Source organism: Saccopteryx leptura, chromosome 1 (assembly GCF_036850995.1).
Source record: "Saccopteryx leptura isolate mSacLep1 chromosome 1, mSacLep1_pri_phased_curated, whole genome shotgun sequence".
NCBI lineage: Eukaryota > Metazoa > Chordata > Mammalia > Chiroptera > Emballonuridae > Saccopteryx > Saccopteryx leptura.
Window position 1 is genome coordinate 121,767,845 of NC_089503.1, and position 27,599 is coordinate 121,795,443.

At 44.1% G+C, this 27,599-nt stretch overlaps 1 protein-coding gene across 1 annotated transcript in view; it reads left to right on the forward strand.

Annotated features, from left to right (window-relative positions):
- The first annotated feature begins 208 nt into the window (after nucleotides 1-208).
- ANKH (ANKH inorganic pyrophosphate transport regulator) overlaps nucleotides 209-27,599 on the forward strand; it is a 151,118-nt gene continuing 123,727 nt past the window's right edge. The window contains exon 1 of the mRNA XM_066374250.1: nucleotides 209-768. Coding sequence (XP_066230347.1) covers nucleotides 673-768 — 96 coding nt within the window. The 5' untranslated portion in view covers nucleotides 209-672. The remainder of the gene's footprint in view (nucleotides 769-27,599) is intronic.

The window sequence follows — 27,599 nt, forward strand, 5'->3', positions numbered from 1 at the left end:
CCCCTGGAGCAGCCGGGGACCGCAGCGAGTCCCACCCCACGCGCCCCGGGACGCAGCGGAGGCGGCGGTTCTGGCTAGCAGCCCGGGAGGCGGCGGCCTCGCGGCCTGTGCGTGCGCAGCGCCCCCCGCGGCCGCGCCGAGCGCAGGCGGTGGCGGAGGGAAGGAGGGAGCCACCCGCCCTCCCGGCCCGGCCTCCTCCCCAGCCCGCCACCCTCCCACCCTCGGGCTGCCGGCGGTGTCCGCGCCTCCGCGCCCGCCCCGATTTCCTCCGCACGGCGGCGGCGGTGGCGGTGGCGGCGGCGCCTCGTGCGCGCGGTTATTTATTTATTTCCGGGCCCCAGAGCGCTTATAATGGAGCCGCTGTCAGCAGAACCTTCTGCTGCTGCCGCCGCCGCCACCACCACCGCCGTCCCTCCTCTTTTTTTTCCCGGCAGATCTTTGTTGTGTGGGAGGGCAGCAGGGATGGACTTGAGCTTGCGGATCTCCTGCTAAAGCCGCCGCACTTGGAGAGGGCGCCGCAGCCGCGACGAGGAGCCACCGCCGCCGCCCCGAGGCCCCGCCGGAGCCGGCCTCAGCCTGCCCGCGCCCCCGCTCGACCCGCTCGACCCGCGCCTCCCGGCAGAGTCCCCTCGCGGCGGCAGATGTGTGTGGGGTCAGCCCACGGTGGGGACTATGGTGAAATTTCCGGCGCTCACGCACTACTGGCCCCTGATCCGGTTTCTGGTGCCCCTGGGCATCACCAACATAGCCATTGACTTTGGGGAGCAGGTAAGCCCCGCCGCGCCCGGTACCGGCAGCGCCGCCCGGCGCCCCGCTCGCTCTGCCTCGGCCTTAGACGCCCTAGCACCGTGGGATGGGGGCAGAAGGGAGTCACCTGCTCCGAGTTCCTTTTTATCCTGGATCATTTGGTTGGGTTTGCACCCTGTCAATGATGACTTTTCCAGCACTCTATTTTCCTCTCCTCCCAATTATTCAGCAGAGTTTCCCAGCTCTCTCTGGAAAATGTTAAAAGACCGGAGGCTTTGGGGCTTCACCTATAGAAGGGTTTTTAGTGCACAGCAGGAGTATTATGTAATTTGCGATTATGTAAACCGCAGGTCTGTAAGTATAGTGTAGTTTCTAATAGTTCAGGTGCCGTTTTGTTTTGTTTTGTTTTTGCTTGTTTGTTTATCCGGGGTCAGTGATGATGGTGATAGCGAGGATGGGGAACACTTGTGTTAGAATGTGTCCCAGGTGATTTCCAAGGGACTTCTTTTTACTGTTATTATTATTATTATTGAATTTTTAGGGGGGACACTGGTTAGCAAAATTATACAGGTTTCAGGTGCACAATTCAACTACACATCTCTATAGCTCATTGTGTGTTCACCGCCCACCCAAATTAAGTTTCCGTTCATCACTATTTTCCCAGTTCTAATTTGTTTTCAGCCCAGGTATGCATTAGGGGTGTCCCCAGTGTGTCCTCATAAGTGACCATTGATTATCTCTAGTTTGGGATTTTTTTCTCTTGGACCCCTAAAAAGGGGAGCACATGTTGTTGCCTTCTCGTCCTTGTTTCTTTTTCTTGTTTTTCCCCATTTGTCTTCATGTGGCGTCATTGCAAAACTAGCGCTGCAGACTCCCCACCAGCGGGGCACTGGTGCTCTGCATTTAGCCTGTGGGGACCGTTCTTTGCAGGGCCCCTAGCGGGATGCAGTTGCATTATAAGGCCATGAAGAAGAAAGGGCTGGGCAGTAGCGTGCCACCTTGATGTGCCCGTGTCAGAATTGACCATGGTGTGTAATGAGCAACACTCCGGTGTTGTAGCACCTTACTTATGTTCTTTTTATTTAAGTCAAGAAACTTAGAAGGATGTGTCTATTTTTAAAATGCACCTATTTAAATGCACTTTTAGTTTGGGGCTTTTTTTAATTAAAAAAATGAACTTATTTTCAGAAGGAGATTTGGTTTGACAGCTTTTGGTGAATATCTGCTTGTAATTGTTGCTCTTTGCTCAGAACTTCTGAATGCAACTTACACGCACCCTGATACTTAGTGACATTGTAAGCTACATGGTAAGCTACTTTCACTTCCAATTTTATTGCAGATAGGTGACCACAATGTAGCACAGTCTTTAGAGACCTTTGTCTAGAAGCCAACTTAAAACCCTTTAACTATTATATCTTTTATGTTACCACGGTGCCTGCCAGGACCTCTCCCCAAGGGCTTCTCTGCTGCTCACCTCCTTCCTGCTGGCCTTACCTTCTTTCATAATTATCTGGTAATTTGGGGCATTTTCTATCACCTGTGGGAAGGATATTAGACCTGAATTCACTACATTTCACTTTAAGTGAGTCAAGTGTTGTATGTTCACCAGAACCTTTTACTATGTTAAGGTTTATCTTCTTGGAGCTGCTCCAAAGGTTGTCAGCCCAGGCTGCTCACCTGATGGCTTCTCCCTGAACTGTGTGTGTGTGTGTGTGTGTGTGTGTGTGTGTGTGTGTGTGTGTGTGTGTGTGTATGTGAGAGAGAGAGAGAGAGAGAGAGGGAATTACATAGGGATAAATGGAGAAAACAGAGTATTCTTTGTCATAATTAAACGACCTGAAGCATGGCATAGTATTGTCTCTCACATTTGCCTTGTTTTAATTGGCTGATATACCAAAGAATTTTATTTCAGTATAAGGGAAAGGATGGCTAGACATAAGAGACAACTATACAGATGGTTGATCCTAATGGGTCTATTAATTCAGACTCATCTTCACAACATTGCTAACCTCATCATAGCTGACATAAGCAAAGTACTAGGACAGTTCTCTTTGTGCCTAGCAGCAAGTTTTATCACCAAGTGTTGTTTGAGGTGCTTAGCCCTTAAATGCCAGCATATTTATTTATGAGGTTAAAGGCTGCCTGGAGGTAGAGATATTTTATCAGAATTGGGGAGGGGTGCAGATAAGGAGGAAGAAATTGATAGGTTCCCAAAATCTTAGTTTGCCTTCTCATATCAGATGATAATTGTTTTTGCAAAATGTACAGGGCAACAAGACTGGAACTTACTTTTTCTTAGTATTGAAAGAGGGAAGGAATTACATTGTGAACTAAGGCATGTCCTGGTCATGTGTGGGCAATGAATACAAGAGCATTTTGCCCCAACTGCTTCAAAACTCTAATAAAGATAAAGAGAAATGAGACTTTTGAAAATATGCAGCTCTTGACATGAACGTTTTTATCAAGTACTAGACAGATGGACACATACAGATCTCTATCACGCTTTCAGAGTGAGCCAGTGTATGACATCTTGCCCTGAGTGAACAACGATTTCATATTTCAGTAATTGTCTAATCCTAAAGTAGAGAGGTGACATGGGAGTGTAATGGTCATAACAGGCCCTGGTTCTCATGATTTTGAGAGAATCGAGAAGTAAAAAATTAAAAGATAAAACATCCTATTAGCTTTTAAGTCTCTGATTTGTCCAGAACAAAAAGGACAGTAAAAACATTTTAAATGTTTCTTAAAGGAGTTTTTTTGTTTTGTTTTTGTTTAATGATTGAAAAGAATCAGTCTGTGGTTCTGTAGAAAATGTGGACAAAACTTTTAAAATGATTGTGTATAGGAATTACACATTAATTATCTAAGCTATTAGTACTTATGGGAGAGGGGCTGTGAGGAAGCCTGTAACCATCCAGAGCCTCCTGATGTTCTCCGTGATCATTATCTGTTGAATGTAGAGTTCCCTATAATATCATAGGTCATTCAGGGAGGAACTCAAATGTTATGGACTATTTATTATAACAAGACCAGCAAAACCTATTATCACATTCTTCAGTTTTGATGGTGGTAGTCTTTAAGAGGCGGAGGGAGGGTTGGATTCTACACTTAAAAAAAAAAAAGCTATGTGGAAGAGAATGGTCTGCTTAATGTGTTTTTATGTTTTATTAAACATAAGCACTATGGCCTGACCTGTGGTGGTGCAGTGGATAAATGTTGACCTGGAACACTGAGGTCACTGGTTCAAAACCCTGGGCTTGCCTGGTCAAGGCACATATGGGAGTTGATACTTCCTGCTCCTCCCCCCTCTTTCTCTCTCTTTCTCTCTCCTGTCACTCTAAAAGTGAATAAATAAATAAATAATCTAAAAGAAAAACAATAAACATAAGCACCATAGGAAAGAATGAGAATATACCCCATTATTACAAAACCTAAAATAACATTTGTAGATCCCTGTAGGTGCGTAAAATACTTTTTTTTTTTCTTTTTGTATTTTTCTGAAGTTGGAAACGGGGAGGCAGTCAGACAGACTCCCGCATGCGCCCGACCAGGATTCACCTGGCATGCCCACCAGGGGGCGATGCTCTGCCCATCTGGGGCATTGCTCTGTTGCGACCAGAGCCATTCTAGCACCTGAGGCAGAGGCCATGGAGCCATCCTCAGTGCCCGGGGCCAACTTTGCTCCAATGGAGCCTCACTGCGGGAGGGGAAGAGAGAGACAGAGAGGAAGGAGAGGGGGAGGGGTGGAGAAGCAGATGGGTGCTTCTCCTGTGTGCCCTGGCCGGAAATCGAACCCAGGACTCCTGCATGCCAGGTCGATGCTCCACCACTGAGCCAACTGGCCAGGGCCACGTAAAACACTTTTTGATGATGGCATTATATTTTGTGAATATAATGTTAATTATATTCACAAAATCTAGAATTATCATTTTGTGTCTATTTTTACAGGTTGATAATCAAAAATGGTAATTCCTTCCATTCTTTGAGCATTTCATATATGCTTATAGCAACTTGATACATGTTATATATAAGGAAAGAATGAGAGATGTAGGCGTGTTAAGTCACTTATCCAAGATCACACAGGCAGTATGGGCAGAGCCAGGGTATACGCCCATCTTGGCCTGACCCTTAGTCATTCTGCTTTCTGCCTTCACACACACTTGACGTCGACATCTGCCCAGGAGTTCTTAGAAATTTAGGGACAAATTTTAGCTTTTCAGGTTCCCAGCCTGAGTTTAAATTTTATTTTAGCTAGCATCTTTTTTATTTTAAAGACTCAACAGGTATAGGGCAATCCTAACAAGGGCTCCAGGCAAGACAGATTGTAACCAAGAAGTTTGTGTAGGAAGAGCCAAATTTTCCGGGTTATTAATTAAATCAACACTATATCTTATTTTGACAAGGTTGGCATAGCCTTTCGTCAAAGGGAGGGAAAAAAGATAAGAAACAACTGGTACTTCACAATAAAATTATTTAGAAATCACGTTGTCTTTCTCATTAGAACAATACAGATCGCCAAGGAAAGAAGGAGGATGGGAGGATACATTTTGAACTATTTATTTTTTCAAAAGTATCTGCAAATGTCCACTTGGTCTTACCATGTTCAAAGGACTGTTATTTCTGCTTAAAACTAAACTTGGTCCGAAGTCCTTGGATACCTTAAAAGCAAAGTTCACCAAATTATGTAGAATAAAGCAGTGAATTTTTTTAAGGTACCCAAATGACACTTAAAATATTAAGGATAACTCCAATGTAAATTTGAAAGGTAAAATAAATTTGCAGTGTTTTCACTTGAGAAGAGATATGTCCTGCCCAGTGCCACCTAATCCACTCTTCCACGCTCACAACTGTCCTGTGCGACTCCCCGGACTCGGTTGCGTCCAGTGTTGCCAGTTCAGTGGTTCCAGATATTTATCTGTGAAGGAAGAGTATTGCATATGGATTGTTACAATTATAGAAGTAAGATGTATAACAGGAATGTCAAAATGTTTTCCCAGCCCACCTTTCCAACTGAGGAAATCGACCGTTCAGCTTCCACAGTGGAAGAAGGAGGGTCTCCCATTACTACAATAATATCACAGAATGGGGGGTGGAGGGGAGAGACAGAGAAAAGGCAGGAAAAATAACTTCATGTTCTTCCTATCTACTAACTGGAAAAACACCCCCACCCCTCAGAACAGTTCTCTATTAGACTGAGAGGAGCAGGAATTATAAAAGGTGCATGTAGTGTATGGCACTGGCCACTATCGGGAAGGGGCTCTTCATCCCAGGTCAGTAAGTCACGGAACAGACAGAGCTTGCCTTAAGTAATATAACAGTGTACGGTGTACGTATTACTTTCCAAAGTAAAGACAAATGTAAGTCCCAAGCTAAGTTTTTAAGTAACTGTAAGGGGGAGACATTTTCCCTTTCCAATCTATTCTATGCTAATGGCATACATTTCAGAATAATGTTTATTTTTTCTAATTATAAGTTTGGTTAAGCATTAAAAATAGAGGGGAAAATACCTGTAATTCTGCTCTAGAGAAGAAAACTACTTTAATATTTTAGGTATCTGCTTTCAATTTTTTTTTCCTTAAACATAATAGAAGATTTCTCTATATATAAACATATAAATATATTTATATATATACATATATGTATTTCTATGCATATACATATATACTATATATTCACATACATATATGTATATACTATATATCTATAGATACATACATGTATATACTATATATGCATAGATACATGTATATATATTATATATGTATATATACACATATATATACACACACATGCACTTACAGATGTTTCACAGAACACAAAAGCATTTTCCCATAGTACTTAAAAGTGTTTACATATAATTTTAAATAGCATAATATTTTATTATATGAGCATACTATAATTTTCTTTGCTGTATATTACCCTGTTGTTTAAATGCTGAGGTTTTGTGTTTGTTTGTTTGTTTCCTTGATTTCTTTGCACTATAAAATCTCAGTGAGCATCATTTTGTGATAAGTAGATAATATGTTTTCTCTGACTGCCTTGGGCATTCTGCCGGGCATATCTTGGAGCCTATTTCAGTTCCTCATTCACACATAGAAATGAGGTCACTCTTTTCTGCAGGCCTTATTTAGTCAAGGGCATAGTGACCTCCTTAGTCCACTTGATACTGACTTCTCTACCATGTTTCCCGGTTCTCTGTAGACGTCCATCTACATTTAAAGGAGCTCTCTTTGGATATATTTAGGAAAGCAGATTATTCCTAGAGCCATCGAGGTATAATCCTGTGGCTAGTTTCTTTGGTCATTTATTTACTGAGGTGGTTTGATGACCAGCCTAACTACTACTACTTTGTCAAAATACTTCTTTCAAAGCATGTCCTTTGATGGTAGTCAAATACATCATACAGCAAGACAATATCTAAATCTCTTTCTAGTGATACATCCAATTCTTTAAAAGCAGCTTTTAAAGTGTAATGTTATTTATGCTTCTGTCGTACTTTGTAGATATGACAAGCTCAGTTTTATATTAGTGGTAAATAGCTTTGTCTCCTTGCTCTTTCGCTCTCCCTTGTCTGTTTGAGGCAATGGGGCAAGGCTATGTCGGGGGTGAGGTGCAGAGGACACATGGATGGAAGATCATTCTTTTAATGGCCTGTGTGTGCTGGAATAAATAAACTGTATTGAACTGCGGGTATAACATATCAAACTGACTTGGATGATGCGTACATTTAAAAAAAATCAATCTGGTATTTTTTTTAACATCTGTGACTCCGTTAGTTGCTGTGGAGATGACTTGGAAATACAGAAAGCCATTCTGTGCAGTGTTATATGGGTGAGTATGAGCTACCTCTGCTGACTGAGCTTAGCCTCCTTTAGAATGCAAATTATAAGTTATTTTCTTTTTTCAGTATGAGAATGATTGTTGCTGGAAACCTCTATTGTACATTTCTCTACCTTATAGAATAAAAATAATATGTGAAATATAACATTTTTTGGTGGCTTATGAACATCCAATATTGTGCCAGACCATCATGGATAGACACTGGCAGATGATATTCAAAATATATATTTAACAAAGAGTTGGCACCAACCAATAAAACAAAAATAATAAAAACAGCCGATACATGCTGACTACTTGCTTTTTAATTTTCTGCTTTGTATTTGCTCTGGAAATCTAAAATTCTTTCACATTCCATGAAGAATGAAGAGTAAATAATTTTAGAGGCCTCCTTTGGGAAAAAGCATGTATGCTTTGTGACACTTGCTTTGCTGCCTAGCACCGATTTTGTTTCTGCTCTAGGGCGAGTCTAGAGTTAATGTCGGTGATGTGACCTGAGCACAAGCAAGGCATTGCCATGTTTGACACAGCCCCTGCCCTCAAATCGCATGGATCCTGGTTAAGAAAACGTTCATGAAACACCTTTGCAGTCAGCATCACAGAACAGAATGTCTAATTGCACAGTGCAGCTTAGGAGAGCATATGGCGAGGCGCTGGGTAATTGCAGTAGAGCAGTAAGAGTGTAGTCATGGCAAGCTGTTTAGACATAGTTCTCATCTGGAGGTTGTAGCCCCCTGCTTCTTTCTCTAAATGGTCTTGTCCTCAAAGTGGATAGCACCCATCTGAGAAGGTAAAAATAATTAGAAATAAGTAAATTATAAGACTATATCAAGCCATACAAACCCAAATTTTGGGTTTTTGTTTTTTGTTTTTTTTTTTGCTATTTCCATGGTTTTGAAATCATTCAGCTGCTATTCCAAAAACCAAATACCACTCCCAGTGCTGAAAAACAACTGAGCTTAAAATGACAAACAACAGTCCCCTCTGCCGACTAGAGAAGACCCACATACCACAGCTTTCTGGTTTTGTCCCATGGTCGCTTCCTCAGATGAAAGTGTTTTCAAAGTCCGTCCTGGGAAGGGGAATGACTTGATTATTTGTCAGGGCAGAGAGGGTATTTCTTCCCCTAGATCGAAAAACAACCTCTACATTTGGTTCAGGAAATGCCGCGGTGTCCCTAGGGACAGATGGACCAACTTTGTTTCTAGCTGGGGGAGTAAATTTTGGGTTACTAGCTTACAGGTCCTAGCTGGTTTTTAGATTTTTTATAGTATTTTGATATGACTGGATTGGCAAGGCTTTCTATGGCTCTGACATTGTTGGCTCCGTCAGAGGACTGCCTCTGTGATGATGGTATGAATCAAGAGCTGATGATGGTATGAATCAAGAGCAGCATCTCTGTCGCCGGAGTAGGGGCTGGGTGTGTCTCCATACCCTAAAGCACAAGGAGGTGCGAGGCAGCGCCCTCGTTCCCCGGGGCACTTCCGATGTCTGGTCAGTTTCTGCAGTTGGCCCGTAATCCATCATCCCACCTGGATGGAGAAGAAGCTAGCAGTAGAGACCCTGACTTGGCTGGGTGGAAATTGAAAGCCAAAGTGGGAATCCCTGGATGAGAACTCAAAAGATGACTAGAAAGGTGATGTTGAGGCTCCCTGGGCATTTAAAATTAAATGGCTGAAAAGCAGAATGTCTACCAGTAGGTTAGACATTGTCTAGAGAGCAGGATGAGCCAAGAAGAAGGAGCAGAAGTTGGGTTTGTGGATGTAGTTTTCCTAGCATGTGAGAAGTCAAGGTTACTTATTTTGTGAGAGACCCAGGAGGACTAGCATGGGTGGGGTTGCTTTCAGGTTTTGTAGCCCTGGGTCAAAATTTACCCCGTGAGATTGTCTTCACTGAACGATAATGAGGCCACATCAATAAGCTTGTCAGAATCCCTGCTCAGTTTTTTGTTTGTTTGTTGTTTGTTTATAATATAACATTAAGTCTAGGGAAGTGTTTAGATCCCTGTCATTTTCTAATTTGCCACTTGGCTTAGGTGTGTCTGTTTTGTTTTTAAAGCTGCTTTTTAGACCAATAACGTTTGCATGCTCTTGAATGATGCTCTGTAGTAACCCAGAGATCTGTTGGCCACTGGGTGCTGCATTTTAATAAAGGGGCATTGCAGTGTAGAGAAAAGAGCAGATTACAAAACAAACAATAAATTGCCTGATGGTCTGAGTGCTTTAAATGATTTGGCAGGCAATTCACCATGACTAGGACACTGAGGCCTCCCACAATGTGTGGCCTAAACTTGACATTTCAGAGAGACAAACTGCGCAGAGGAGAGTGACAAATAACCGCATAAATAGGAAAGAGGTAACTTTCACCTCTCCGGTATTCTTGCCAAGTCCAATGCCAAAGCAACTGGAAAGAGAGCTTGCATCCAGCCTGAGTCTAAGTGTCTCTTCTCAGCCCCAGACTCCACATTCAGATGTGGTTCCCTCCCGGCTCTGAGACCTTGTTTTTCCTTTGGGAAGGTTGTAGTTCATACCCCTCCCTTTTCCATTTAGGTACAGAGTTGCCTCACCTGGAGCAGTCAGGGTGTACCTGCTTTCTACTCCCACACAGAGCCCCACGCCTCTAGGTGTTTCACCACCTGGCCTCACACCTGTTGGGCTGTTTACCAAACTTGGGCCGATTCCTGGCATTGTCTGTATTCAGTCCACCATGTGATTACCAGACTTCCCCAGACAGACTACTGTTTCCGCAGCCAGGAGAAAGGAACCTGGACTTAGTTCCCAGGACAGTAGAGACCCACTGAAGGACCCTAAAGCAGATGGTGGCCATGAGCATCATAACTAAACTGCAGAATCACTTTCGTTTTTCTAAAATTCTTATTTACTCTAATTTCCTTTAGGTTTAGCGTCCCTTCTGTCAGGGGAGGGGGCCACGGAGCCTGTTTTTCTATCCTCTTTAACGAAGTAAAATTTACATATAGTGAACTGAGTAGCTCTTATGTGTACCGGTCCACGGGTTTTGACAAATGACAGATGCCTACCTGTACATAACCCAGTCAAGGTATGGAACATTTGCATCAGCCCAGGAGGCTCCCTGGTGCCCCTCCCCAGAGGCAGCCCCTATTCTGAGTGGGTGGCAAGTCTTTTTGATTGCTCACACAAAATGACACACATGCGTTTGGTCCCACAGAACAGAGTTTGGGGCCACTTATTGTTATTACACTGTGTAGCACTATTATGCTTTCCTGTTGTAAAATATGACTTGATGTTGTGAATTTTATTGGACTTAAGAAAGGCAAAGAGTTTGACTTTCTGTGTAAAATAACTTTTTTTCTTAATTTGTACTATCGGTGGTTTTAATTCTTCCACTTACATCCTTCTGTGATATGAACTGCTGGTCATTTTGAAGTTCAGACACACTTAAAAATTAAAAGTCTACATAGAAAGCTAATATCATGCTCTGGCCAGATAGCTCAGTTGGTTAGAGCAGTGGTCGGCAAACCACGGCCCGCGAGCCACATGCGGGCGCTACCTCGATAAGGAATGTGCCTACCTTCCTATATAGTTTAAGTTTTAAAAATTTGGCTCTCAAAAGAAATTTCATTCATTGTACTGTTGATATTTGGGTCTGTTAACTAATGAGCTTGCTGACCACTGGATTAGAACATCATCCCAGTGAGCCAAGGTTGTGGGTTTAATCCCTGGTTAGGCCACATATAGGAACAGATCAATGTTTCTGCCTCTCTCTTCCTTCCTCTCTCTCTAAGAAAAGAAAAAAAAAAGAAAAAATTAATAATTTTTTTTTCTTTACAAGGACAGAGAGAGAGTCAGAGAGAGGGATAGATAGGGACAGACAGACAGGAACAGAGAGAGATGAGAAGCATCAATCATCAGTTTTTTGTTATGACACCTTAGTTGTTCATTGATTGCTTTCTCATATGTGCCATGACTGCAGGCCTTCAGCAGACCGAGTAACCCCTTGCTTGAGCCAGCGACCTTGGGTCTAAGCTGGTGAGCATTTTTTATTTTGCTCAAGCCAGATGAGCCCGCGCTCAAGCTGGTGACCTCGGGGTCTCGAACCTGGGTCCTCGGCATCCCAGTCCGACACTCTATCCACTGCGCCACCACCTGGTCAGGCTCAATAAATTTTTTTAAAAAAGAAAGTTAACATCATAAAACAAAATGTGATATATGTATGCAATAGGTTTTATTCAGCCTTAAGGAATGAAATTATGGTGTATGCTACAGCACAGATGAACCTTAAAAATATTATGCTAAGTGAAATAAGCCAGACACAAAAGGACACCATTGCATGCTTCCACTTAGCTGAGGTACCCAGAACAGTCAGAGTCACAGGGACAGAGTGGAATAGTCGTTACTTGGGTTTGGGGGCAGGAGAAGATGGGGAGTTAGTGTTTAATGGGTACAGAGTTTTCAGTTTGGGGTGACCAAGTTCTAGAGATGGATGGTGGTGGTAGTTGCACAATAATGTGAATGTACTTAATTCTGCTGAACTCTATACCTAAAAATGGTTAAAATGATAGATTTTATGTTATGTATACTTTATCAAAATTTAAAGAAAAATTTTAATTAACTCATAAACTACTAGGAAAGCATATGGCTTTTAAGAGGATCTCTCTTTTTAAAAAACTATTAATTTTATTGTTTATAGATATAAATTGTTTTTGTTTTTATTGTAAAAAGAGGGAAAATAAAACAAAGTGGTTAGAAGAAAATAAGAATCCTGTGCAAGCCCACCACCTAAACATCAGTCTGTATCTTACTTTAGTGCATGTCTTCTCATGTGTTTCCTATGCATATATTTTAAAACAAAATTGTAACCTCTCTCCACTTGATCTCAGCGTCAGTTTCCCTTGATTTTAAGTATTCATCTAAAATGTGATGACTAATGGCTTCCTCACATTCTTTCACATGGACATACTTTAATTTACTTACCCGGTCCTCTGTGGTTAGATGTTCAGTGGTTTCTGTTTCATCTTGTTGTAAATAATGCTCTGAAACATTCTTGTACAGAAACTTTTGTACATATCTGAGTACTTCTTGGGATAAATACTTGAAACACTCTCACACGGGTGGTGCACCTTTCCAAGGCCTCTGCTGTGTGGCACCACACTGCTGTAGACAGTTGTTCCAGTTCACCTTGTATCCATTATGTAGACATGGCCATGTCCCTAGTCCACAGTGGGCATTCCCTCCATTCATGCTCCTTAACTGTCCAGTGACATCTGCCACCAGGAATCTACATTCTAGTTCTCTCAGAGCCACATGATGCCAAACTCCTTTAGTGATTTCTTTTACTAAAAGCACTTTTTTTGCCCGGGCCAGGTAACTCAGTTGATTAGAGCATTGTCCCCATAAATCAAGGTTACAGGGTTCAATCCTCAATCAGGGCACACACAAGAATCAACCAATGAATGCATAAATAAGTGAAACAACAAATTCATGTTTCTCTCTCTGTCTCTCTCTGGCCCTCTTCTTCCTCTCTCTCTAAAATAAATAAATTGATTTAATTTTTTTTTTTTTTTTTAGTTGAGAGGAGGGGAGATAGTGAGGCAGACTCCTGCATGTGCCTGACCAGGATCCACCAGCAACCCCATCTGGGGCTGATGCTCCAGTACCGAGCTATTTTTAGCACCTGTGGCAGATGCACTCCAATGGAGCTATCCTCGGCACCCAGGGCCATGCTCGAACCAATCGAGCCACTCGCTGCAAGAGGGGAAGAGGGAGAGAAAAAGGAGAGGGAGGAGGGAGAAGCAAATGGTTGCTTCTCCTGTGTGCCCTGACTGGGAATCGAACCCAGGACATCTATATACCTGGCCAACACTATCCACTGAGCCACTGGCTAGGGCCAAATTAAAAAAATTTTAAAGCATTTTTTAATGCTGAGAGATCAGTTCAGTTTTTATGATGTAATACTTTTAAAATACTACTTTTGCACTTTCATTCTTTTCAATATGCTTCAGCATGTTTGGGACCAAATGCATACTTCAAGTGTGGTCAGGCATAATCTTGGGGAGGAAAAGAGTTGTATTGGTTTTACTTGCATATATCTGGGCAATATCTGTCCTGCAGGTTTCCAGGCAGAAAAATCTGATGTGTGTGTGTGTGTGTGTGTGTTATGAGTTCAATGATGCTTATGAAGTTTCCTTCCCACAACTACCCAGTGAACACATAAAAGAGGAGAAAAAAAACATGTCCTGACCTTCCTAGGAGCCAGGGCCTGTTCTAGGGACATGGCATGCACTGTAGGTGTCATCTTCCCCACTTTAAAGATGAATTGATCCTGACCAGGTGATGGTGCAGGGGATAGAGTGTCAGACTGGGACGCAGAAGACCCATGTCCAAGACCCCAAGGTCGCCAGCTTGAGCGCAGGCTCATCTGGTTTGAGCAAAGCTCACCAGCGTGAGCCCAAGGTTGCTGGCTCCAGCAAAGAGTTACTCAGTCTGCTGTAAACCCCCGGTCAAGGCACATATGAGAAAAACAATCAATGAACAACTAAGGTGTTGCAACAAAGAATTGATGTTTCTCATCTCTCTCCCTTCCAGTCTGTCTGTCCCTATCTGTCCCTCTGTCTGACTCTGTCACAAAAAATAATAATAATAAAAATAAATAAATATGAATTGAATAGCTGTGCTAGGTAATTCAGCCTCTCTGGAGCAGCCTGGCTCCTGTGACTAATGGCTCATGCGTAAAGTCTCATAGGAGATTTGGTGTTAACTGTTCTCGAGACATGAGGTGCTAGTGACATTTAGGGAAATGGAAGTGAAAATGTTCACTCTTTTCTACCACCCTGATGGGTCCCCTCCATCCAACCTGCTCTCCTTATTGCTTGCAGGCCACCGTAAAGGAGAGGGGCAGGAGTGGAGGGAGAGAGGAAGTGTTCCCTGCTCTTTCAGAGGTGCACTGAGCTTCATGGCCTTGCCTCTGTCATTTCCAGGAGTGGGACTACCCACTTCTGACAGTCAGAACCCCTGGATTTGACCTGCATCCCTGCACCCACTGGTCCTATGACCTTGAGCAGAGAACGTGACCTCTGTGCCATTCAGCTTTTCCAACCATCAAATGGGGATAAGGGGTTTCCTTACCTTCTTTTGGAAGTGTAGAGCAAACAAAGACTGGACATAAAAGCGCTTTGGGAAGTATGAAGCGTTACACATATGTGAGGTAATATTGTGTCAGGCTTTGAACCTGGTACGCTGCTGCTACACCTGTTTAGTTTTACACATTCTTGAATAGCTGACTTTTCTTGATTTGTGTTGATTCAGTAGTGACCTGCATTCAGGGGATTCCTTCAATTATAACCAGCTGGGTTAAGGGCGAGCTGATGCGTGCCAGAGGACATGCTGGAAACGCTGGCATTTTAAATGTGTGTCAGCAGTATTGTTGCTAACATGTTTTTGTTTGTTTTGTTGTTGTTTCTACACTTTGTGGAAAAGCATATAAGGCTGTATTTGTTCAGTAGTGTTTTTTTATTGAGTTACCTGCATCTAGATAACATCCTTTTTTTTTTAATTTTTTTTTCTTTTTTTTTTTTTTTGAGACAGAGCAAGAGTCAGAGAGAGGGATAGATAGATAGGGACAGACAGACAGGAACCAAGAGAGATGAGAAGCATCAATCATCAGTATTTTTTTTGTTGCGACACCTTAGTTGTTCATTGATTGCTTTCTCATATGTGCCTTGACCATGGGCCTTCAGCAGACTGAGTAACCCCTTGCTCAAGCCAGGGACCTTGGATCCAAGCTGGTGAGCTTTGCTCACACCAGATGGGCCCACGCTCAAGCTGGTGACCCCGGGGTCTCGAACCTGGGTCCTCTGCATCCCAGTCTGACGCTCTATCCACTGTGCCACTGCCTGGTCAGGCAGGTAACATCCTTTTTGAAATGAATTAAATTTAATTTTCTTTTGTTAAAATTTATTGATTGATTTTAGAGAGAGAGGAAGGCAGAGAGAGAGGTAGAAACATGAATATGTACCTGTATGTGCCCTGACCAGGGATTGAACCTGCAACTTTTGCATATCAGGACAACACTCCAACCGAGCTATCTGGCCAGAGCTAATTTTCTTCTATTTATTTATTTATTTACAGAGACAGAAAGAGAGTCAGAGAGAGGGATAGATAGGGACAGACAGATAGGAACGGAGAGAGATGAGAAGCATCAATCATCAGTTTTTCTTTGCAACACCTTAGTTATTCATTGATTGCTTTCTCATGTGTCTTGACCATGAGGCTACAGCAGACAGAGTAATTCCTTGCTTGAGCCAGCGACCTTGGGTCCAAGCTGGTGAGTTCTGCTCAAACCAGATGAGCCCACGCTCAAGCTGGCGACCTCAAGGTCTGAAACCTGGGTCCTCCGCATCCCAGTCCGACACTCTATCCACTGCGCCACCTCCTGGTCAGGCTAATTTTCTTCTATTTATAGGCTGTCGTTTAACATGGGTTTAGAGGAAAATTGCTTCATATACCATTGACACCATTTCTAATCTATACATACAAGTGGGAACAGGCCTTTCTCAGTTTTGTTGACAACCATGGCAATAACACACCAAGGTGTTGCAAATAATGTATGGTGGCCGCTTAAAGAGATGAAAGTTATAACTCACTTCCTAGGTGCTAATACACTCTTTGGACACCTACTATGTGCCAGGTACAGTTCTGGTCACTTAATACCCAGGGAAAGAGGACCGATGCATCATTGCCTCACAGAGATTTATCTGGAAGGGCAGGCAGCTGGACAGCACTGACCAAAGAGTGTGATCAGGTCTGAGATAGAGGAAGGACACAGTATTAAGAGGATTTATCTTAATGGAGGGTTTAAGGTTCCTCTTATAAAAGGAGCCTTTAAGCCCTCATCCTCAGGGTCAGGAGACTTTCTGTTGAAGCTGAGACCTGAGATTTAGAGAGGATAGTGTCCCTATCCTGGGAAACAAGAGCGTTTCAGGTGAGGAAAGAGATACTTAGTATGATTTGAACAGAGAACAAGACCATGAGGGAGCAGGAGGGCGGGATGATAGGGTGACCCGAACCCAGACAGGAAGGGCCCAGTCAGTCCGGGTGAGGAGTCCAGCCTGGGCTCTGAGAGGCCTGGGAAACCTTGAAGTGTCCTTATCAGGGGTGAGGTATGATTGGCGTATTTGAAAGATAATTTTGTTTCGTATGTTTAATGAATGAGAAGGAGGAGAGACCAGAGGCAAGGAAACTGATTGAGAGACTTTTGTGGGAACTCCAGAGAAGAGATGGAAGTGGCCTAGATTCTAGATCCAGCTTGTGGGCAGGGAGGGAGGGTGAAGAGAAAAACTACCTAGAATCAAACAGATTTTGGCTACTGATGGATGTGGTGGGAGGGGATGGGCAGACAGATGACGATTCCACCAAAGTTTAAAAGAGCCAGTTTGGAGTGAAGGAAACAGGTTGCATTCAGTCATGTTAATTCATTAATAGATTCAGAGAAATGTTTTTAAATAGATTGTCTGAGAGGGAATGCAAATTGTGCATAGTGGTGGGAGCTACAGTAAATACTTAGTATCTGGATAGCCTGCTTTCTCTCTCTCTCTCTCTCTCTCTCTCTCTCTCTTTCTCTTTTTCTCCTTCCCTCCCTCTTCTCTCTCCTTCCTGGGGCAACTTCATTACATCTCTGTAAAAGGCAGATTTTTGCATTCTTACCTAAATGAAAATGCTATGAATATTCATTTTTTCTTTCAAAATGTAAAAATGCTTTATTATAATGTAATCCAGTGGTAGTCAACCTGGTCCCTACCGCCCATTAGTGGGTGTTCCAGCTCTCAGAGTGGGCGGTAGCAGAGCAACCAAAGTATAAATAAAAAGACTTAACTATAGTAAGTCGTTTTATAAAGATTTATTCTGCCAAACTTAGCAAAAATCTGACATAAAGTACTTGGTAAGTAATTATTATTATATGCTTGAATTTACTTGCTGTATGTAACTCTGCTTTATAAATTTTATAAAGTAAAGTTACTTCCCTACTTTATAAATCACCATTACTGTGGAACCGGTGGGCGGTTAGAAAATTTTACTACTAGCAGAGATACAAAAGTGGGCGGTAGGTATAAAAAGGTTGACCACCCCTGTGTAGTCAGTTCTCAGCCTGTTGTTGCCTTCATGAAATGGTGAGTGTTGTGGGAAATTCAAAAACACTTATGAGTATTTGGCATTGAGATGTACTGTTAGGACTTGGGGGGAAGCCCTCAGTTATTTCTGCATCATTGAGCTCTGCTAAGGACAGTGAGAGTGGGACCAGGTGCCTGGCGGCAGCCAAGATGCCATCTGGATTTGAATTGGATGTGCTTCCTTGGTTTGCTCTGTCTGTACCTTAGATGTTTGCTGTGTAAACAGCAGGGAGCAGACTAACCTTTGGCTCTTTTAATGGCTTTATGTTTGTTTTCTTAGTGTTGTCTGCAGTTTACAGTCTGGTTGTAATCTATAAAGTTTATTTACAATACATTTTCCTATAGAAGTAATATTACAAATCGTAGTTAGGTTCCCAAGCTACGCCATCAAAGTTATGTAGCTCCCAAGGTTATTAAAATATTACCTATCTGCAACGAGGAGTAGTAGGAAACCTTACTGCTAAAATAGTAGTGGGGAAAGCAGTAATATTGATATAGATTATTTGTCTTTGTTAACTTTAAGAACAGTTGGTTTAATAACAATGAAAGGAAGAGACGGCAGTTGGGAGGGGAGGAGGTTGGAGCCTCAGGTTAGAGATTGGGTTAATTTACAACCCAGACCCCTTTTGGGTTCATGCGACTCATCAGCTGTGATTATGGTGATTTGAAGATTCATAAGTGGGAGTACCACACGCTCCTCCCCGGGGGTAACTTGACAAGACTTGGAAGAGAGGAGGATGGATGTGAAACAGGTCCTCCAGGGAGTTAACGGGCGGATCTGCTGTGAATTCTCCTGAGTGGATTGTGGGAGACCAAGGGACAGAGGAGCATGGGGCTGGGTGTCCCTGCAGGCTGCTGCAGGCTCCTGCTTCCTGCTGGTATCTCAGACCCAGGACAGCAGAGCCGGCTCGGCATGCTGAGTGGGGTCGGAGGAAGGTACGTGTGGTCAGCCCTTTGTGTGTGAAGCCGCTGCCTGCGACTTGCCGCAGTCTGAAGTTTGCTGGCGGCGAGCTGTCTGCTGTGCAACGTGGAAAATAACTGATTTATTTACGGCTAGAGAAATAGTTGTTCTGCTCATCACAGTCAGTAGCTACCTGGACTTTAAAATTCATGTTCCCTGCCCTGTAATTTATTGTTACCCAGCCATGCCTTTCACGCCCAGTTAATTTCCAGGGGCCTCACCACTTCCACATCATGTTTCCTTTCCCCTAATTAGTACTTAAGTAGCATTCAAGTCCTATTTTTAAATATTACTGCAATGTTTTCTAGTGAGAGTAAAATTTAAAATCTATTGATGTAGGCTCACCTGTGTCTCCATTCCATGGACATCTCCTGAGAAAATAGTGCAAATAAGCAGCATTAATAGTGAGAGACCCAGCCTGACCAGGCAGTGGCGCAGTGGATAGAGCGTCGGACTGGGATTCGGAAGGGCCCAGGTTCGAGACCCCAAGGTCGCCAGCTTGAGTGCAGGCTCATCTGGTTTGAGCAAAAGCTCACCAGCTTGGACCCAAGGTTGCTGGCTTGAGCAAGGAGTTACTCGGTCTGCTGAAGGTCCACGGTCAAGGCACATATGAGAAAGCAATCAATGAACAACTAAGGTGTCACAACGAAAAACTGATGAAAAACTGATGATTGATGCTTCTCATCTCTCTCCGTTCCTGTCTGTTTGTCCCTGTCTATCCCTCTCTCTGACTCTCTCTGTCTCTGTAAAAAAAAAAAAAGCCCAGGGACGGAGGGGGTGGGGAGACAGCCGTCCCTTCCCTGGATGCATCTGTGTCCTGAGCCTCCTGCCTCCCCCTGTTTGAAGGCCTGCTTTGCCATAAGAGGTGTATGTGTGTGCCTTTCGCATTGAGGTGGGGTCACACAGGCCTGGCAGGATTTATTCAGGGTCACTTGCAGGTTCAGCCCAGGCCCCCTGATTCTGACCTTATATACACAGCTGTCTCATTCCTTAAACATTCATAACATTCATGCCATGCGGCTCTGCCTTAGCAAGACCCCTGGGCCTTGTCTCTCAGGCCCCTCCCTGCCCTCCTCAGAACTGGCAGGACAACCCCAAAGTTTCTTTTCCTTATTGGTGCTGCAGAGTATTACTTTTTTATAAATTAAATGCATTGGTGTAACACTAGTTAATGACATAATTTTCAGGTGTACAAGATTTTAATTCGACATCTGTGTCCTCTATTGCGTGCTTACCACTTGAAGTCTCATTTCCTTCTGTTACCATATACTGGACCCCCTTAGCCCACTTCGCCCCCTCCCCTGAGTATCACTTTCTTAAAATCTAATCTTCAGGTGAAAAAAATACTCAGTGTGGCCTCTCTGGGTTTGAATTGGCGGAACCTCCTGGCAGACATTGCATCTTGCTTTGCTTTTCAACACCTTTTCATAAATCAGTTGTCTTTAAAAAAAAAAAAAAGACTTCTTGCTCTTTCCAAGCATTCATTAATTTCAGATTATGTTGTCTGGGTGTCTGCAGGGATGAATTTCTTGCCTTTCACGGCAGCCGGCTCCAGGAGAGGCAGAGAGCGACACATTCAGTCCCCCCCACCCCCTCTCCATTCTGGGAGGCGCTCCGTGGACACATTCAGTCCCCCCCCACCCCCTCTCCATTCTGGGAGGCGCTCCGTGGACACATTCAGTCCCCCCCACCCCCTCTCCATTCTGGGAGGCGCTCCGTCGACACATTCAGTCCCTCCCACCCCCTCTCCATTCTGGGAGGCGCTCCGTCGACACATTCAGTCCCCCCCACCCCCTCTCCATTCTGGGAGGCGCTCCGTGGACACATTCAGTCCCCCCCACCCCCTCTCCATTCTGGGAGGCGCTCCGTCGACACATTCAGTCCCCCCCCCCACCCCCTCTCCATTCTGGGAGGCGCTCCGTCGACACATTCAGTCCCTCCCACCCCCTCTCCATTCTGGGAGGCGCTCCGTGGACACATTCAGTCCCTCCCACCCCCTCTCCATTCTGGGAGGCGCTCCATCGACACATTCAGTCCCCCCCACCCCCTCTCCATTCTGGGAGGTGCTCCATCAGGCGCCCCCCTCCCAACCCATGGTCCATCTATCCCCAGACTTACCTATCTCCCCTTCTCACCACGGACCCCATTGGGCAGGGCTGGTGTGTGACCCCCAGTGCCTGCCTGCTGGTCCCTTTTTTACGGTACAGCGCAGAGGAGGAATCTCAGAAGGTGCTGAAATGAGATAAATGGGTGAAGTGAGTGCGTGCCTGAATATAGAAGCGACATAACAAATGCAGCCTCCTCAAGGTTAGTGCAGATGTCCCCGTCATCTATCAGCTGAAGCACATCTGTCCCTCTAAGTTTATTGGATTTCTCCGTGCACGCAGCCTTGTACATGCTCTTCGCGTGGGTGTGCGGCAGGAAGATGGCGCTGTGCAGCCTGAGTGGCCTCCCTCCGCCACCCAGAGGGGACAGCAGCGCCTCCCATATGTTGAGTTTGGAACCTGTCGCGGAGGGAATTGCTCACAGCGTGGACTTGATATTTGGGTTCGTCTACTGGTCGTGATGTAGAGACAGTGAGACTGACTACCCTGAAAAACAACTGTCCTAGAATTTGGTTGAGAAACCCTTTCCTGGTGAAAGAAAACAGGCAAAACCACGCCTTTTGCATTTTTCTACCCAAGGGGAGAAAAATCAGGGTGACTTGAGCACTGTTGAGTTGCTCCCTGGTGAGGAGGAGGAAACAGGAGTGCAGGTGAAACCCCACTCCACCCTTGGAGCCCTCAGTCCAGAGCGTCTGCAGGGAAGACCAGCTTCTCTTCAGGGGGCACATCTGAGTGACCCTTGAAGCAGTCTCATGAGGGACGGCAGTATTGTCTGATCCACACACACGTGTCTTCATCCAGGGAGAGGAACCATCCTGAACAAGTATGGCTCAAATTAGACTGGATGGAGCGGATGTGAAGAGCAGCGTTAGTGAGAAGGGTTGTTATTATATTAGCTATTGTCTTCTAGCAAACAGTATTCTGCACTTTGCACTTTTGATCATCAGAGTGTGCTGTGGCCAAACCAAACAGCTTTCAATGTGCCATATTAATTCATAGTCACAATGGCAATATCATATGACACACCACAGCATGGGATCCAAACAGAGAATAACACTGGAGTAATAGTAATCTAATAGGTAGTCAACAATATTACTATTCAGTTCACTCCTACCCACCATCTGTCGGACATATAGCCTAATAACGTGTAATAATTTTCTATGCAAATAATGTTAACAATCATAGTTTATGGACTTTATATATGTAGTATTGTAAGAGGGGAGAGCCTTTTGCTGCAGGGATTCCGAATTTGTCACCTCATCTACCGTGACACAAGGGGAGAGAGACTATGGTCAAAAGCAGAACCAGAGTGCTTTCACTGTCCCCCAAATCAAAATGAGACAGTAGAAACAAAAATGCACTGGGTACTTAGCCTACCTAACAAGAGTTTATAGAGAAGAAATCTGATCTGCAGTATATACCAGTTTCTTAGCAACTGGGGCTGAGATGCAAAGTCCAAAGGGAAAAGATGGAAATAAGAGCAAGACATTTTTCAAAACACAACACTGTTTGGTAAACTAAGCCCCTGCCTTCCTCAGCTCTGAAGCTGCCATGGACCTGCTTGCATGATCTTTTTCTTTTCAGATTATTAAATCATTGATTACATAACCTTGGCAACATTTTGATAATTTTCTGTTGTGGGCTATTTCCTTTAGCATTTTATAAAATAGTTTAGGTTGTTTCAAATAAGCCAGATTTATAAAAAAGAATAAGAAGAAAGGATGGAGTTTAGTTTTAAAAAGAAAGAAAAAGAATAAACTTAGAAAGCAAAGCATGGATTTGCCATAAAGTTGACAGTGGACTTTGAAAGAAAAGCCTGCAGCCCCAACTGGCTGGGGCACAGCATGATCTGTTAGTGACTAGGCTCTCATAGTCTACATATTATTTCTAGGTATCCAAATGTAGAAATAACCTTTCTGTGCATGTGCTATATTGTGTTTGTTTTTGTTTTTTTCCAAGGGCGGACAGCTTCTAGGCATAAAAACGTTTTTCTTCCGTTACCTTCTCTTTGAGTGTTGTTTGCTTGCTGTGTGATTTTTTTTTTTTTTTTTTTTTTTAAGGCTGGGAGGGTAAGATGAGGGGGACTATTGAGGGAGATAAATCCCTATTTTTTTTTCAAAAGATCATTAAAAATAATTTATAACTCAGCCTCTCCTTATGATAAAATAGCATATTCTAACCTATAATTACTACTGCTTTATCACAGAAAGGGGAAGCAGTGACTCTCAAATTTCTCCTTTATGGAGCAGAGTGTAAAACTCTAAAAAGTGAATTAAAAATTCTTACTGACTTTTCGACTTGTTGTTTTCACTGGGTTTCCTAGCATTTATCTGGAAGCATGTGGTCCTCCCATGTGCAGTGGGAGAAACTCTTGATCCCCAGATTGTCAGAAAGACTGGGTCCATATCCACAGGCACGAAATACATAGACCCTTACATATGTTTTGGCAGCCTGAGCATGAGCTTGTCCATCAGCTGATGTGGCCCCAGGCAGTGGTTGTGCCTCGAAGGACAGCTGGAGTGAAAGGCTTGCCCTGTGCACAGGTGGCTCATGGGAATACAGATGCAGCCCTTGCTACACCATCCCTCTTGGTTACAACCTTTTTGTTCACTTTGCCATGCTGTGAAATTGCTGCTTCTCTTTGCTGAAGCCTGCAGGTCCCGAAGGATTACAGATTACCTTCCTTTCTCCTCCAGTCGGGGCTTCCTCCTGCATAGCTGGTTTGCAGAACACCAAAGTGGCAGCCTCTGTAGCAAAGGCGATTTTATTTCAAAAACCATTAACAGCCCTTTTTTCCCCCTCAGTGACCTGTCTTCTTTACTGGCCACATAATCATTCATTCTGAGGTGCCTACTTTTACCTCTTTGTCTTTTCCCCCAGTGTGGATGAAAATAACGCAATAAAGATTTTGCTCTTGTCAGCTGTGCTTTTAGTGGTTTACTGCACCCCTTCCGCTCCTGAAAAGCAAGGCGCTGCTGCTAGTGATGAAAAGCCCTTCATCTTACAAGACAACCTGCCCAGCTCCAGTTAGAAAAGCACCGAACTCAAGATTCATTCTTAGCAGTACCTTTCACCTTGGTGGTGCATTTTGCCACATGTCAAGTGTGCGTGCTCCCTCTCAAATGAGTTGTGTGAGATGACGTGAACTAGGTCTCTCTGATAGGAGCAGCCCAAGAAGCAATCAGGAGATGCTTGTCTGTGGCTTTGTCATTTACTCTTGAACCATCATTGCCCACCTATGAAGTAATTTAAAAAGAAACCCTCTGAAAAGCTGAATGACTAAAAAGCACGTCAGTGCAATTATGAAATAAATCTGTCCACTTCTTGTTGCAGTCCAAACACTGTCACACCTGATACAGAAACTGTAGCTCTGAATACTGCGGGTTCCCTGCTGCTCCGTGTGTGAGGAGTATCATGCATGCCGGTTGTGTGGGAAACTAAAGGAAAGCAGTGAGAATGCCTTCTTACGCCCTGGAAGGAGTAGTCTTAGACACTTGGTAACAATCCTTAAACTTTTAAAATTATAATCATTTCCTAGCAGTTTGACATGGTGCTTTAAGCCTGATACTCTCAAGGTTAAGATTTGGCTATGTCAGAATCAGTTTTACTCGACTCTCTTAGGTGCTAAAAAACCTGCATAGGGATTTTCTGTGGCCATAGTTTGCAATACCGGGGTGATTAAGCCATTACTTTTGGCTCATTGCCAGTCAGACATAACCAAGATCTTCCTGCACCTGTGGTCACTGAGCAGCGTGGGAGAGTCAGATTAGGCTTTGCCTGGTTTCCTTGGTGGATTGGAATCCTAGGGTCACTCTCACACCCTTGGGTTGCTTCTCTTAGGGCTGGACCCAGTGAAACTTTCTCTCAAGTCATTGTCAACCCAAGCCTTTGTGTAGAGGTTCAGAAGACCCTGTAAATTTACGGCACTATATGATAAGGGCATCTTATGAGAAAATCTTCCAGGATAGCTCATCCTGGATACATATGCCTAAAGATGCATGCACATGCATGTGAGCACACACACACACACACCACCACCACCACCACCACCACTTTGTTTGATTACATTATTACTGTCTTTTCTTGTCTTAATGAAATCAGAAAACTTAAAAACAAACAAAACCACCATATTTTCTTCTACCAACAGTAAAGGCTTCAAACCTGAGGTTGGTGGCCTCCGATGCAGGACAGAGGGGAGAAATATAGCTCTGCACTCATTTATTCACCTAAACAAGGCTCTCACTTTATTCACTAGTATGATCAACAGGTAAAACGATGCTTGTTTTGGCCCTGGCTGATTGACTCAGTGGTAGAGTGTTGGCCTGGCGTGCAGGAGTCCCAGGTTCGATTCCCGGCCAGGGCACACAGGAGAAGTGCCCATCTGCTTCTCCACCCCTCCCCCTCTCCTTCCTCTCTGTCTCTCTCTTCCCCTCCCGCAGCCAAGGCTCCATTGGAGCAAAGTTGGCCTGGGCACTGAGGATGGCTCTATGGCCTCTGCTTCAGGCGCTAGAATGGCTCTGGTCACAACAGAGAGACGCCCCAGATGGCAGAGCATCGCCCCCTGGTGGGCATGCCAGGTGGATCCTGGTCAGGCGCATGCAGGAGTCTGTCTGACTGCCTCCCCATTTCCAACTTCAGAAAAATACAAAAAAAAAAAATTAAAAAAAATGATGCTTGTTTTTATTCTTTGCCAAAATCACATAACAGAGGAGTTATTGGAAAGCATGCTTCTGTCAGTAGCATTAATCCGGATGTAAGTGATCAGATGTCTTATTAAAGTCTTCTCTGAAAGTTCCGTTGTAAAGAAAGCTTTTCTCCCTTGCATGTTGACATGAGCAGGAAGAAGTTGATGATGTGATAGGTTGGTAAGCAGTTTCTCCCTGAGGGAAACATTTTTTTTAAGTAGAAAAATGATAACCAACCTGCTGGGTCCCATCCTTCTGAAAATGGTCCTAGAAGCACCAGAATTCTCAGATCCAGACAAAGAGCTTGTTATGCACAAAGAGAGGGGGGAAGGCACAAAAGATAGAAATCACTCTCAAATGCAAAACAAATGAAAAATCCTTAAAGTGTGAGGAGTGTGCCAACAAACAAATCCCGAATCTGCAAGGTCGTCTGTGCCCCCGTGAAGCAGCAGACGCTGGAAGGGGGGCCCCTCTACACAGCCACCTGAATGAGGTCACGTGGCCAGAAACAGAAAAAAACTGTATCTTTAACCTCTGCTGTGTCTCCAGATCTGGGTTGTAGCTAAAATCCTCTTATGAAATGGAAACAGCCACAGTAAAAGCTCAGCAAAGTGAGAGCAAGTTTGAAGATAGAAATAGCATTAGTGTCCTTCAGGTCAAGAACCTCTTCTAGGGAGATGTTGAGGGGAATACAGGGGAGGAGGGATGCATTCGGGGTGACACTAGAATCTATGTAAACACAATAAATTAAAATCAATAAAAAAATAAAGAACCCCTTCTAAATTAGAGTTTGCTGCTTTTGAGCTGGGAGCCAAGAAGTTTGGAGAAAGCACTGAAATAGTATATGTAGCTAGAAACACCTTAGGCCAAAAGTAAGGTCAGGGAAACTTGGCAAGTGAAAGGTAACTGTGTATTTAGGAAATCGGTGAGCCTGTTGGCTTATCGTGTAGAGAAAGATGGAGAGAGAAACAAAACGTCATAGTTATCCCAAGTCTGCCAACCTCGGGGAATCTTTAAAATAAAAAGGCTTTATGTCATAGCTAAATTCTGGGGAACTGAGACAGAAGGAGACTCGTCCCCCAACCCAGCTAACGAAGTTTTTCTGGTCTGCAACAAAGGACTCGTTTGCTCTCCTGTGAACACGAATTTGACTTCACGTCAGAATCTTGTGAATGATGCAAGAACACAATTCCTCCTCCCCCCTGTTATCCCTGCTTCGTGGATGCACAGGAGGAAGAGGAAAGTATAATGTCAATTATGAAAAGATCACATGCAGGTGTCTGAAATAGATCACAGATATATTTACTTACCAGAATATGCAAAATGTGTGCGCACTGTGAGCAGTGCTGCAGGCAGCTTGGAAGTCGGGTTTCAGTAGCTCTGTCGTAGGTCATCCTTCCCACATCCCTGACGTCTTCCTTTAGTGATGACTCATCCCCTCCCACCCAGAGCAGGTGTCAGGAGCCATGCAGTAATGGGAGGGTTGCTAGGACGATGAGGTAGAAGGACCCACCTGGCACCTGTTTCCTCCAGTTGGCTGCGTGCTTACTCTGCTTTGCTCTTCCGGTGGGGGCTTGGCAGTCTGCTCTTGCTTCAGCATTGCTCACCTCACCTCTTCTGCTCTCAGATGGGCTCTTACTTTTTCTTTTTGGCCAACCCCAATATTTGTGTGGGAGGGGCTCTCATTTGTTTGGAGTCTGATGTGTTATAGAAAAAGAACGCCGGTGGCTTGCTTGTTAAGGAACTGAACGGCCCAGGAGGTGGGCTCTCTGCTGCTGGGGTGCAGGCAGCCACCACACTCAGGAAGCAATATCTGTGCTTGTTTTAGTCACTCCAGTGCGGTGGCCACAACTTAAAGGCTCCGTTGACTTTGAAGCTCTCAACAAGGCTCTGTTGTCCCACCGCAGAACCACATTGGGACCAGAGCATGCCCAACACAGGAGACGGTTGGGTAGAACAGTTGTTCTTTCTACGCTTCTTCATGTGCTCTGTTTTGCATGTGCAGAACATTCTGCTCTGGGTGCCATTACTGAGAGAAGAAAGGGAGGGCCTGACCTGTGGTGGTGCAGTGGATAAAGTGTCAACCTGGAAACGCTGAGGTTGCCAGTTCAAAACCCTGG